The following is a 15,821-nucleotide window of genomic DNA, read 5'->3' on the forward strand; positions in this document are numbered from 1 at the left end:
ATTTGACTTCAAACGATATCCAGAAGCGGGGTTATGGTTTGTTGAACTTTGCTCCTTCAACGAAATGGTAGCTTTTTTCACATTGCTGGCAATAAATATCAAACAGTCATAATTGACGGTCATTTCAAATCATCCCCTAGTCAACGAGGTTCAAAAAAGTTCTCTCATTGTTAATTGTTGGTTATACATACCTATACCATATACAATGCCTGGTAACCCACCACTGTAACAGGATTTAGCCAAAGCAAACAAAGACCAGAGTTATTAAAAACTCTATAGCCATCTGAGGTAGAAGCTTATTACGAATGAATGAATGAATGAATTATCCTCTTCAACAATAGGATTATTGATTGGTGTTTGACTATCAAAATGAGATAGATGTCACGCCAGCTAGAGGTACCGATGAATACGACCTTCATGCACATTTTACACTGTCGTGTGTCAAAAAATCTCAATAAGTGACTGCAAAATGAAATATGATTACCCTTATAAATATTCGATATTTTCTAGGACTTACTTTGTTTTAAACAAGCTGTTCTACATCAAACATAGGCAAAATTATCTCTCCATTAATTTAAATCAACAATTGCTAATTATACAATGAGGCCAAGTTTTCAAATATTACAAGCCAAGTTAAAAATGAATAACCTGTATTTTATACAGGGCGTTTTACTGCCTTGTAAATGGGTATGAACGGTTGTCACAATTGATCTATGGAAATCATAACGAAACAAGCCCGATAACTATCAACCCATAACACTTCCATTAATACATGCTAAACCACCAAGGGTTTTAACGCACTCCAATCTTTTCATTCATAATTTATTACTTTTAGGGATATACAAAATACTAAAAACTAGATCAAATGTGTTGGTTAATAAGGCTTCCTGATAATTTGACATAATTGTCACAAACTTAGCCACAAGGAAGTTTTTATTTCAATTCAAAAGTATTTAAAATAATATTTCCCAGAATGTAAATATGACGTATATGTATAAGATTGCGGTTACGAAGTAAAAGATTAAACTGCTTCCAGCCAAAAACGTGATCTGTGACAGCTTTGTGGATCGATGCTAATTTTGTTTTGTTTAAAATGAAATAGAAATGTACATTATGATCATTAATGTGGTGGTACGTTTATGTAAAAGGGAACATCATAAAGTGTTAAAAGCTTCGTTGTTTACATTATGTATTGTGCGCAAAGGAATTTCATTTTAGTGCAAAGTAGTTACCCCTTAGAGAATATGTTAGAAAACACATCCGAAATAGCACGGTAATATGGACTTTAGCCACACCAGTTGGCAGGGAATTAGTTCACTTGGAGCGACGTCAGATTTGCTGTTAAAACCACCAGCGTAACAATTGGTCTATATTTGGTCCGGAAATGTTTATACTGTTAAAAAGCGTGAGTTCGCGTATCTCGTGCGATTTGACAAGGTATTTGGTAGTCAATGTGCACTCAAAACTAAAGATAGATATAACGTCGTCAACGACCCTCATGTATATTCACATGCAAGATTTAACCCGCACAAAATATGGATTGGTTCAAATCAATGTGGGGTCAAAATTATCATGAAGATCATCCTGCTGAATCACCTGCATTACCCCTGGACACCATCAAATAATGTTAGCGATCACAAATAAGTTGCATGGCATGGATGAATTAATCGTTTGTATGCTACAGTAAACATTTGGGATAAATATCTAATATTTGGTATCCGTAGGGATGAAGATTTTAATTAAAATATCCCTCTCCACTTATTTGGAGGCTTGAATCAGTCATCTGTAATGAATTAATCAAAACGGGTCAGGTATAGAATGCATGCCCACTTAGTTGATGTATAGGTTGATTGATTTGAATGTGCCATTTTAATGTTTGTCTGACCACAGTAATGGTCGAGATTGTCGAAGTCCACGTAAATGCGCTTATTTTTAGAGGTTTGACATTAAGGGTATACGATGTATTGTTGGTCGAAGCAGCAAAAAACATGTAGTTCACAGCATCTTGCGAATGGTAGTGAGCTTTAGCAAACATTGCATTGCTCAATTCATAGCGAGCGTGTATAAGAATTCAAATATTACAGATATACTTTTGTAGGTCCTGTGGTTCTTGAGTTATGTTGTAAAGAGGGCTGAAACAACAACACTTTTGTAAAACGTACATAACTCATCAACAACAATAAATTAAGCACGTTTTCAAAGTACATGATTTGTAGATTGAGCTTTTTTGGCTGCTTCGACCAACAATACCTCGTATACCCTTGAGTGATCATCTTTCCACTTATGTGCTTCCAAAACAACCTGCTGTCAGTTTCAGACAAAGGCACGTAATTTGTAACATTTGAGATGCGTAATGCGTACCCATAATGTTACATGGAGGTATACTTCACATTGAGAAAGTGTTTCCTTTTGACATACGTAATGTCAGACAATGGCTGCAAAATGGACGAAAGCTACTAAACGACCGTGATACAGCCCCCTTAAAGTCAGCCAAAGGTGGCTTATGCTTCAAAACCCGTCAGCATTGGCACCAATGTTCACGGGTTTTGAAACATAAGCCACCTTTACAGAAATCAAACGCTTACCATCATACTCCATCTCGTCATTGTTTCCATGACAAATAATTATAAAAACAACTTGTAAAGGACCCTGTTGATGTTTGCAAGTAAAGCTATTTTGTTACTAGTTCCTACATATACCAGCTTCCTGTGAGTAAATGCCTTAATTTGATAACAGTTCATTAATTAAAAGTGAGATGAAGTGAGATATAACACGAGAAACTTTTAACAGATATGGTACCCCGGGATATAGTATAATTTTCGAGACATTAGCATTCATTAAATATCATTTATTCATTTGCATCATCATCGTCATACCATGTAAGCAAGTATATCGCTAAACGTAAACCCTGTGATTTATACATGTGATCGCTTCATCGAGCTAATGCTTTCCCACTTAACATGTAACCAAAGGTGTTATTTATAGGGGCTATCATATTTTAACCTGTCTCGTACATATTACTCAGTGGAAAATAGCATACATTACCTTAGGGTAAATCTTACTAAGTAAGATATCGGTTTATTGATATAGATTTCCGAAAGCATAGTTCTTGTTGATAAATCAGGATGTAATTTAGTAAATTGTTATATTATAACAATGCCAATGTTGTACTTGTCTTCGGTTGATTTTCTGGTACCAAACGTTAACAATGCTAAGAAGCAAACCTTTTCCGCACCTGCATAGTGGCACTATGGACCACAGTTGCCTCATCCCAATGGCATAGTTCAATAACCTCAATTAAACACGCATAGTGCAAACTTTGACCTCAAGTTGCAGAGTATGAGCTTTTGTACCCAAATTTTCAAAGGTCATTCAATGAATGTACAAATGTTTTGGGGTTAAAGAACTGTACCCTGATGGATGAGCATGCTGTGTATCCTAGTGATGGTGGGTTTTTACACCTCTAGCAAAAACTATTAACTATCGATATCTAATATGAAGACCTGAGCGCAAGAAGACCGTAAGTCCACTTGGCCCCTCAAAATGTATACACTAAAGTTACGTATAGTTTCTTAGGGTTTGATAATGTGTCATACATGTTCCAGGGTCAAAACCTCATGACAGGTTGTGAAAGATCTCTTTTGGCCCCTAAACATGTATTAAACATTATTAAACTATAAGAAACTATACGCAGCTTTAGTGTATACATGTTGAGGGGCCAAGTGGACTTACGGTCTTGTTGCGCTCAGGTCTTCATGTTAGCTATTATTGCCCTTTCAAAGAGTGACTCCTGTAAAGTCAGATACTATAATTCAAGGAAACCCGCAATATTTCGATTTAATAGTCAAAGACCATAATCAACAGGTTTGTTATTTATATTATAAACCTGTTTATTTCATCGTAAGTTGGTAGTGGAAGTGGGTATTCATAAGAATCGTACTTGTTGGGTATGCTTTTTTGGGATAACGATTGTGTTGAAAGAAAGTTTTTTATGTTTGTTCCCCTGATAGTCTACTATTAAACTGATAACTCAAAAGTAAACCAGTTTTGTAGTATGCTTTTATTTTTACTTCATTTTTATCGTCTTGTAATGTTTCACTCACTTCAACCGACCTAATTAATTAAAAACATCACATTCCTTTAACATAATCGGGTAATTGTACCCCATGTTTCCGAAGCGAATGCAAAATAAATGTTTTTATCTTGTATTTTGTCAATTTACTTTGGTATACAATACATTGGTATCAAAATATAAAGTGACAGTAACAGCCGTGTTATGGTATGCCCTAGTTCTATATTCTACACATAAGTTTCAAGGAAATATTTATTTTTATATTTTTAAGAATCAGGTATTTCTAGTATTATTTATAGGTCATGTGATGTTACCGAGATTGTTGTTTTCCGAGTTCGTGATCAGTATGTCAAACGAATTTGAAACAGACGTGGTTATTGCTGCTTGTATAAACTGCTTGATAACACAAGATTAGGGCTCACACTTTACGTCTTCCATCTGCATATTACCCCATTTAGGACCTGTTGCTGTGGCTTAAAACTGGGTTGCCAACATTTCAACTTGCCCCAAATATTTGTTTGAAATTATTTTTAGTAATAGTAAGTAGCAATAGGAATATTTTTATAATTTATACTACCACCGTGACGAACAAAAGGCACAACTGATATTACTTCCGACATTGAGTTTTCACCTAACCACGCAGTTAGTATCTACGTAACGTCATCTGAAACACACCAATTTTAAATCCCTCACACTCAATGGGCTATTCCAGAAATTAAAGGCACCCACAATTTTTCACCAAAAAAAAATGGTCATTGTTCTAAAGAAGACATTCCCAAATAAAAGACACATTTTTATTTTAGGCTTGGGAATTCCCAAAACCTTTGGCAAATATTTGCCTGTCTTCTTTAAGGACACTGGGAATTCCCAATTTTTTAATAATTTTATTGTCAAAATGGGAATTCCCATTTTTTTTGGGGGGGGGGGGGAAATTTTGGTCTGGGAATTCCCAAAATTTTATGATTCAAACTTACATGTCTTCTTTAGAGGGGTGCCATTAATATCTGGAATAGCCCAATTGAAACCAGTTATTTCAAATGGTATACATGTAAAAGTCAATGCAAAGTAAGCATAGTATTTGTCCATCATTTTGAAATAATCAGTATGTCTGTTTTGCTTGGGCATAGTATTGAAGGCAGTATATTTTGGTTTTACTTACTTTTTTATCCTTCATTAACCAAATCTGCATTTTTTTCTCTTTTTCCATAATATCCAGTGTAAAGAGAAGAATCACATGTTTGAGTGGCGAGTTTTGTGTAAAGTCATCTTCAGCACGACCTACGGTTCGTACTTTTTAGCAGCGGTGTGGACGGGCATTGCCTCAGGGCTCAGCACAAGCTTTCTCTTCTGGCATATTGTTGCACTAGGTAAGATTCGGCTCTTTCATTTAAAATCTACATTCCCCTATGGAAAATTTACTTTAAGTCTTCCATATGGCTTTCAAATAGAAGACAAGAGAGCAACTTCCATTTGATATACTCAATCTAGTTGTGCAGGACACAAGTAGAGCCATATACAGAGGGGTATGGGGTTTAAAATAATTAACCTAGACAATTTCATTTGAACAACATTCTCTCTGTGAAAGATGTTTCTTAAATTTACCACAAGGTATTACATATTTCAAATAGAATAGCGCATTATAAAAGAATAAGGGGATCCGGGGAAGGACACGCCTCTCGGGAAATAAGCTAATTTTAGAATTTTAGCTCCCTGGTAATATCAAATCCTGGATCCGTCCTTGCCAATAGTTATCGGCGTCATGTCAAGGAGCAAGTGTTAAGGGCTCACACCACAAAATCAAGTTCCTATTCATTATGTGTTAAAAGATACAGAATTTGTCATTGTCTATTGGTTAAAACTCCCTGGTGCTTTCAAAACACTATTTTTTTTATTTACTGGCAACGAAAATAACTCCTTTTCTAGTAGCTTATAAAATCCATTTCTTTCCTACATAGTCGCTCTCCAACACATTGCTCAAATATTGAAATAAATACCTACAAAAGACCTCAAAAGAAGACATGATGATACCATCCGTATGTTATTACCTAAGAATGAATGAAATTATATAGCCATTCATGTCTCAAGTTTACATATATTTGCCAAGTTTGCGTACAATTTGCAATTCAAATCAAGGGTATAAGCGCTATAGCGTAAACAGCAAGAGTGCATTCGTGACAAATATTATACAATAGCCTTCTGCAAATTAGTTCTCTTAAAAATACATCTACTGCTTATTTGTATGATGTGACACGGGAAATATTCTGAATATAGATTTCAGCAAGGTGACAGGTTAAATATAGTACAAAACACAGTGATTTGATTTTTATAATTCAGTGTCGCAGAATGTAACTTTAACCAAGCTAATATCTACGTGATGTCAAGTACTAAGTATATATTTTTGCTAATGGTCAAGTGAAGCGTAAAATTAATGGGAAATTTCATATGAAAAGGAATATTAATACTGTTAATAGTTTAAATAGCCTTTGCCGGCATGTAGGTTCAACACAAACCACTATTGTAGGCCATTTTAAATAGCTGCTTTTTAATGCTGAAAATATATCGTTAGGAAGAGATGTTTTGATTGATGCTTTTTTTTTCAATTAAGAATTTGCATAATGCCGTTTCCCACTTTACTTGGACTGCATTCATTGCCCAGAAAATCTATGCTGAAATAAAGGCTGTCTACAATGATGATTGTCCATCATATGGCACTGTTGCTTTTTGAAAAGGAATTTCCAAACTGGCCATATGTCCCTCACATATGATCCAAGAAGTGGATGTACATCACTTACGGACGATGCGGCCACAGTGAGATCATTTTTGCGCCATAATGTACATAAGGACCAATGATTACACTGACAAAATTCTATCGATATAGCACCTTCATTTCTGGGTGATTTTAAAGACTTTTCGATACCCTCTCGTAGTATTGGTGGTTTTTACGGTGTAAGTTTTGAAATATATTTGAAAAGCATCCTGCACAAAAAATACTGTTTGTTCCGTTAAAAAATATTCAATATGACATTGGCGGTGTATAACCTATATAGCGAAATAACCGAACTCGCGTAACGTTTAGTGTACGCGTAAAACCGTGGTGAGAAAGAAAGAAGCTGGATAAATTGACGCAAGTAGCTACATGGTATTCATGGAGGTACTCGCGAAATAATATATAACATTAAGCTATAACAGCTCATGTTGCTTCTTATATACATGATATAAGTAAGTGAGATCATAGTAGAGACTCTTGACTTGATTTCAGCCTCGTTCAAAGATTTTTGCACTTATATTGCAATACATCCACCAGGTTATTACTATATTAACTCGCTCAATATTACGAAGTACTTATTCACTTTGAACATAAAATGGGCTATTGCAGTTAAAATCCATACACCCCTTATGGAGGATACGACCTTAATCTCATCTCCCAAATAGGAGGTTTTAGATTCAAAATACGGAGTCACCCATTCAAGTAACCTCCTGTGTGGAAGATTGAGTTGAAATCCATACACCCCTTATGGAGGACACGACCTTAATCTCCTAAATAGGATGTTTTAGATTTCAAATACGGAGTCACCCATTCAAGTAACCTTCTATGTGGAAGATTGAGGTCATGTCTTCCTGTATGGAAGATTAAGGTCATGCGTGGATCTTCCTGTGTGGAAGATTAAGGTCATGTCTCCTGTGTGGGAGATTAAGGTCATGTCTTCCACAGGGGTGTATGGATTTCAATTGCAATAGACCAATGTGACATTGCATAAAGCTGTTATCACCGGGTCGATTAATTTGGTCGGGCCAGGGCGCGAATGTTGTTTTTACCTATTTTTATTTTGATAAATACTCACGATTTACATATGCTTCGATCGGTATGTGGTTTACTTTGCATAAAATGAATGATGAATCATCGCGTCATTGCAGCAGTTTTGCATAATACAAACATTGGAGCTATCAGGTATAAAAGAGCAACATACAGCTAAATGCAGTAGCAATACATTAAACATGTAGTGTTTTTAATATTTCTGTTTGCACAAACTTTCATGACCTTCAGCAGTACATTTTAGCAGACATTTTGTGGTCCAATAAAATAGCTCATTGTTTTACATTATATGCAGTCAATTGAATTAAAGTGCCAATACCATTTTATCAAATCTAAACTTATTATTATAACCAGTAAGGTAGCCAGCAGTATATCATAATGATGAAAACCAATATCAAAAATACAATAGAAAAGACGCCACATGCTCTCTACTTTGACAAAAGGAATTCTCGCTATTCGCAATAAGGGCGCCGCCAGCAGGTTTTGCGATGTAATCGTGATGTATCATGGGAAAAGGTCGACATCCAAGTCCGCGCAATACGAATATTACCATGCTATTACATAGGAACACGTGACAATATTTTTTTAGTTTGTCAAAATAAAGGTGTTACACGCGATACTCAATACTTAATAATGTGATTTGAAATGTGCACAATTAATTTTTTCTCTATCGATTTGCATGTAATACCGTTATATTGACAAACTAAAAAATATTGTCACGTGTTCCTATGTAATAGCATGGTAATATTCGTATTGCGCGGACTTGGATGTCGACCTTTTCCCATGATACATCACGATTTTCCCATGATACATCACGATTACATCGCAAACCGCTGGCGGCGCCCTTATTGCGAATAGCGAGAATTTGTGTAGTGCAAGTCTGTTTTATCTTGTAAAAATATAACTTCCAATAATGATAATCTGCTTACACCTTGCGCAACGTCGACGAGCTGTCTTTGCAATACACTGGGTCATTTCTCATCTACAGCCTATTAACCCTTCACCCGCCATTAACCAACACACCAATTGGTTGTTTTAGTGGTGTTTGTTACCAATGTGCGCATTTCAATTTTCTGCATGAAAAGATAAAAGCATTATTCTTGTTACATTTTGGAGTCATTAAAGACATTATTATGATTACATAATACGTTTGTTAAAATATGATTACAAATGCTCAAGTTTAAATTTGTTACGGTTGAAAATATCCCAATGCTGAATTTAAGGAGTTAATTTATCAAGCAGAAATCCATTAAGGTTGATAGCCAGTGAAGTGCATAATACAGGGCTTACACGCCTTCAACTGTTTGCGCTTGATGTTTCACTTTACTTATTAAAAGATAGATTTCTCCAAGCTTAACCTGAATGTATACTCAGTTGGCCAGCGACAAGCGATTAAGTTTTGACCAATAAGGAGTGCGCATTAACTTGTTTGGGGAACCGATTGGTCAAAAATATGAGTCGCTTGTCGCTTAGCTATTGACTATAAATTCAGCTTTACTCTTGACTTGGCATGTTACTATACCTATAAGGGCTACCTCCTGTAGCTTGAGTTGGTTACTTGCTGACATCCTCGGGATAACATTTCCTAATGATATCCTCAAATAGTTCAATAAAGCGCCGAGTTCACAACAATTTGTAAAAGATCCAGGAATACGGTAATACACTACTATACTACTTTCAATATGCTCTTAAGTTCTGAAACAAATATTTTCAGGGCAAAAGACACATTTGCAACATTTGCCATTTGCAAGAAAGGTTGTTCCAGTGTTTATCATTTACCTTTCGCATATATCATCTCTGAATATGATGGGTTTTATGGTCTTATTATTTGTATACCCAACAAAAACGTTTTCATATTTTAAACTATTAAGGAAAATATGAAATTTTTTTTTGAACAGAAATGTCATTTTGATATTCTTGACAATACAAACCATTTATTTCAATATTAGGTAAAGTTTAAAACCATAAACGAAATATCTTGATAGATAATGGACATTAGCGATATGGACTTAAATTATCCACGAACTCATAAACACATCCAGACCCTTTTACAAAATATGGAAATAATTTGAAGCATGACGTAAATGCGTACCGACTGTAACCAACAGATCAAGTCGGTAAAGAGGCGATATGCAAATTGAAAACAAAATCTATATCAAACATTTGGTAGTCATTTACATCAGTATAGGAGTGATGTCAGGAATTAGGAACTGACTTCCTTAAAGGAGAATGATGTTTTATCACATAGTGGTCCTTTTTTTTCACTATTAGTATTAATTTCCGTATCTGTTTCGTTTAGTTTTCGTGTGTATTTCTGATTCGTTTTAATAAGTTACGTAACGCCATCGTTACGCCCACCACAAGGTTGGGCGAACTCGCAAAATTCCCATTCCGCAATAAATTTCGATCTCGCAATAAGATTATAATAGGCAAGTCTATCCCAGGAAAAAAAGTACTCCTTTTTCCTACCAAAACCATACTTGGTATGTTGAAAAAAGGAGTTTTCACGGGAAAAGTATTATCTTCTGGTGATCACAAGGAGCTTTAATAGGAACATTAACATTATAAAACATATATTATTGATATATGGTTTTAACATGGCTGGCTAGACCTTATCATGAAATAATACCGTAAACGTTCGCCTAATGGCGCTATGGAGCTCATGGAAATGAGAGAGCGCCATCCCTGTAAAAGCCGACTATTATCACTGATCATTAAGGGTACGTGCAGTAGTTAAAATATCTACGTGCTGTCAAGTACTAAGTAACTATTTTTGCTAATGGTCAAGTGAAGCGTAAAATTAATGGGAAATTTCATATGGAAAGGAATATTAATACTGTTAATAGTTTAAATAGCCTTTGCCAGCGTCTAGGTTCAACACAAACCACTGATATAGACATGAGCAATGCATGAAAAACAAAAGACTATTGTAGGCCATTTTAAATAGCTGCTGAAAATATTTCGTTAGGAAGAGATGTTTTGATTGATGCTTATTTTTTGTTCAATTGAGAATTTGCATAATACCGTTTCCCACTTTACTTGGACTTCATTTATTGCCCAGAAAATCTATGATGAAATAAAGGCTGTCTACAGTGATGATTGCCCGTCATATGGTACTGTTGCATTTTGGAAAAGGAATTTCCAAACTGGCCACATGTCCCTCACATAATGTGATGCGATCAAGCAAAATCAGTCGGAACTCGGAAATATTAAATTTTCAGTTTCTTATAGGATAGCAAAAAAGCATTTACAAATCTGCATTTTGCAGAAAAACCCATTGAAATTGAACAACCAGTTCCAAAGATATCAGCAATTATTTTAGAGTTTCCAAAACAACAGGAAACAAAAGGAAATATTTCCTTAGTGTGGCTATATCTCAAAATCAATAATTCCGAGTTCCGACTGATTTTGCTTGATCGAATCACATAATGATCCAAGAAGTGGATGTTCATCACTAACGGACGATGCGGCCACAGTGAGATCATTTTTGCGCCATAATGTACATAAGGACTAGTGATTACACTGACAAAATTCTATCGATATAGCACCTTCATTTCTGGGTGATTTCAAAGACTTTTTGATACCCCCTCGTAGTATTGGTGGCTTTTACTGTGTACGTTTTGAAATATATTTGAAAAGCATCCTACACAAAAAATACTATTTGTTCCGTTTAAAAATATTCAATATGAAATTGGCGGTGTATAACCTATATAGCGAAGTAACCGAACTCGCGTAACGTTTAGTGTACGCGTAAAACCGTGGTGAGAAAGAAAGAAGCTGGATAAATTGACGCAAGTAGCTACATGGTATTCATGGAGGTACTCGTGAAATAATATATAACATTAAGCTATAACAGCTCATGTTGCTTCTTATATACATGATATAAGTAAGTGAGATCATAGTTACTCTTGACTTGATTTCAACCTCGTTCAAAGATTTTTGCACTTATATTGCAATACATCCACCAGGTTATTTCTATATTAACTCGCTCAATATTACGAAGTTCTTATTCACTTTGAACATAAAATGGGCTATTTCAGTTAAAATCCATACACCCCTTATGGAGGACACGACCTTAATCTCATCTGCCAAATAGGAGGTTTTAGATTCAAAATACGGAGTCACCCATTCAAGTAACCTCCTGTGTGGAAGATTGAGTTGAAATCCATACACCCCTTATGGAGGACACGACCTTAATCTCCTAAATAGGATGTTTTAGATTTCAAATACGGAGTCACCCATTCAAGTAACCTTCTATGTGGAAGATTGAGGTCATGTCTTCCTGTATGGAAGATTAAGGTCATGCGTGGATCTTCCTGTGTGAAAGATTAAGGTCATGTCTTCCTGTATGGAAGATTAAGGTCATGCGTGGATCTTCCTGTGTGGAAGATTAAGGTCATGTCTTCCTGTATGGAAGATTAAGGTCATGCGTGGATCTTCCTGTGTGGAAGATTAAGGTCATGTCTCCCTGTGGAGTCACCCATTCAAGTAACCTTCTATGTGGAAGATTGAGGTCATGTCTTCCTGTATGGAAGATTAAGGTCATGCGTGGATCTTCCTGTGTGAAAGATTAAGGTCATGTCTTCCTGTATGGAAGATTAAGGTCATGCGTGGATCTTCCTGTGTGGAAGATTAAGGTCATGTCTTCCTGTATGGAAGATTAAGGTCATGCGTGGATCTTCCTGTGTGGAAGATTAAGGTCATGTCTCCCTGTGTGGGAGATTAAGGTCATGTCTTCCACAGGGGTGTATGGATTTCAATTGCAATAGACCAATGTGACATTGCATAAAGCTGTTATCACCGGGTCGATTAATTTGGTCGGGCCAGGGCGCGAATGTTGTTTTTTACCTATTTTTATTTTGATAAATACTCACGATTTACATATGCTTCGATCGGTATGTGGTTTACTTTGCATAAAATGAATGATAAATCCTCGCGTCATTGCAGCAGTTTTGCATAATACAAACATTGGAGCTATCAGGTATAAAAGAGCAACATACAGCTAAATGCAATAGCAATACATTAAACATGTAGTGTTTTTAATATTTCTGTTTGCACAAACTTTCATGACCTTCAGCAGTACATTTTAGCAGACATTTTGTGGTCCAATAAAATAGCTCATTGTTTTACATTATATGCAGTCAATTGAATTAAAGTGCCAATACCATTTTATCAAATCTAAACTTATTATTATAACCAGTAAGGTAGCCAGCAGTATATCATAATGATGAAAACCAATATCAAAAATACAATAGAAAAGACGCCACATGCTCTCTACTTTGACAAAAGGAATTGCAATTTGTGAAGTGCAAGTCTGTTTTATCTTGTAAAAATATAACTTCCAATAATGATAATCTGCTTACACCTTGCGCAACGTCGACGAGCTGTCTTTGCAATACACTGGGTCATTTTTCATCTACAGCCTATTAACCCTGTACCCGCCGTTAACCAAAACACCAATAATGCTTGTCGTTTTAGTAGTGTTTGATACTAATGTGCGCATTTCAATTTTCTGCATGAAAAGATAAAAGCATTATTCTTGTTACATTTTGGAGTCATCAAAGACATTATACTGATTACATAATACTCTTGTCAAAATATGATTACAAATGCTCAAGTTTAAATTTGTTACGGTTGAAAATATCCCAATGCTGAATTTAAGGAGTTAATTTATCAAGCAGAAATCCATTAAGGTTGATAGCCAGTGAAGTGCATAATACAGGGCTTACACGCCTTCAACTGTTTGCGCTTGATGTTTCACTTTACTTATTAAAAGATAGATTTCTCCAAGCTTAACCTGAATGTATACTCAGTTGGCCAGCGACAAGCGATTAAGTTTTGACCAATAAGGAGTGCGCATTAACTTGTTTGGGGAACCGATTGGTCAAAAATATGAGTCGCTTGTCGCTTAGCTATTGACTACAAATTCAGCTAAGGGCTACCACATGTAGCTTGAGTTGGTTACTTGCTGACATCCTCGGGATAACATTTCCTAATGATATCCTCAAATAGTTCAATAAAAGCGCCGAGTTCACAACAATTTGTAAAAGATCCAGGAATACGGTAATACACTACTATACTACTTTCAATATGCTCTTAAGTTCTGAAACAAATATTTTCAGGGCAAAAGACACATTTGCAACATTTGCCATTTGCAAGAAAGGTTGTTCCAGTGTTTATCATTTACCTTTCGCATTTATCATCTCTGAATATGATGGGTTTTATGGTCTTATTATTTGTATACCCAACAAAAACGTTTTTCATATTTTAAACTATTAAGGAAAATATGAAATATTTTTGAGCAGAAATGTCATTTTGATATTCTTGACAATACAAACCATTTATCTCAATATTAGGTAAAGTTTTAAACCATAAACAAACTATCTTGATAGATAATGGACATTAGCGATATGGACTTTAACTCATAAACACATCCAGACCATTTTACAAAATATGGAAATAATTTGAAGCATGACGTAAATGCGTACCAACTGTAACCAGCAGATCAAGTCGGTAAAGAGGCGATATGCAAATTGAAAACAAAAATCTATATCAAACATTTGGTAGTCATTTACATCAGTATAGGAGTGATGTCAGGAATTAGGAACTGACTTCCTTAAAGGAGAATGATGTTTTATCACATAGTGGTCCTTTTTTTCACTATTAGTATTAATTTCCGTATCTGTTTCGTTTAGTTTTCGTGTGTATTTCTGATTCGTTTTAATAAGTTATGTAACGCCATCGTTACGCCCACCACAAGGTTGGGCGAACTCGCAAAATTCCCATTCCACAATAAATTTCGATCTCGCAATAAGATTATAATAGGCAAGTCTATCCTAGGAAAAAAGTACTCCTTTTTCCTACCAAAACCATACTTGGTATGTTGCAAAAAGGTAGCTTTTCCCGGGAAAAGTATTATCTTCTGGTGATCACAAGGAGCTTTAATAGGAACATTAACATTATAAAACATTGATATATGGTTTTAACATGGCTGGCTAGACCTTATCATGAAATAATACCGTAAACGTTCGCCTAATGGCGCTATGGAGCTCATGGAAATGAGAGAGCGCCATCCCTGTAAAAGCCGACTATTATCACTGATCATTAAGGGTACGTGCAGTAGTTAAAATATCTACGTGCTGTCAAGTACTAAGTAACTATTTTTGCTAATGGTCAAGTGAAGCGTAAAATTAATGGGAAATTTCATATGGAAAGGAATATTAATACTGTTAATAGTTAAAATAGCCTTTGCCAGCGTCTAGGTTCAACACAAACCACTGATATAGACATGAGCAATGCATGAAAAACAAAAGACTATTGTAGGCCATTTTAAATAGCTGCTGAAAATATTTCGTTAGGAAGAGATGTTTTGATTGATGCTTATTTTTTGTTCAATTGAGAATTTGCATAATACCGTTTCCCACTTTACTTGGACTTCATTTATTGCCCAGAAAATCTATGATGAAATAAAGGCTGTCTACAGTGATGATTGCCCGTCATATGGTACTGTTGCATTTTGGAAAAGGAATTTCCAAACTGGCCACATGTCCCTCACATAATGTGATGCGATCAAGCAAAATCAGTCGGAACTCGGAAATATTAAATTTTCAGTTTCTTATAGGATAGCAAAAAAGCATTTACAAATCTGCATTTTGCAGAAAAACCCATTGAAATTGAACAACCAGTTCCAAAGATATCAGCAATTATTTTAGAGTTTCCAAAACAACAGGAAACAAAAGGAAATATTTCCTTAGTGTGGCTATATCTCAAAATCAATAATTCCGAGTTCCGACTGATTTTGCTTGATCGCATCACATAATGATCCAAGAAGTGGATATTCATCACTAACGGACGATGCGGCCACAGTGAGATCATTTTTGCGCCATAATGTACATAAGGACTAGTGATTACACTGACAAAATTCTATCGATATAG

General features: G+C 35.5%; 1 protein-coding gene across 2 annotated transcripts in view; it reads left to right on the top strand.

Moving 5' to 3' along the window:
* Positions 1 to 15,821, top strand: part of LOC140159378 (major facilitator superfamily domain-containing protein 6-like) — a 117,141-nt gene that overhangs the window by 88,872 nt on the left and 12,448 nt on the right. For both annotated transcript variants that reach the window (XM_072182831.1, XM_072182832.1), the window contains exon 4: positions 5,289 to 5,439. In XM_072182831.1, the coding sequence (XP_072038932.1) occupies positions 5,289 to 5,439 (151 nt within the window). The remainder of the gene's footprint in view (positions 1 to 5,288; positions 5,440 to 15,821) is intronic.

The sequence above is a fragment of the Amphiura filiformis genome, chromosome 8 (assembly GCF_039555335.1).
Source record: "Amphiura filiformis chromosome 8, Afil_fr2py, whole genome shotgun sequence".
In the NCBI taxonomy this organism is placed as follows: Eukaryota; Metazoa; Echinodermata; class Ophiuroidea; order Amphilepidida; family Amphiuridae; genus Amphiura; species Amphiura filiformis.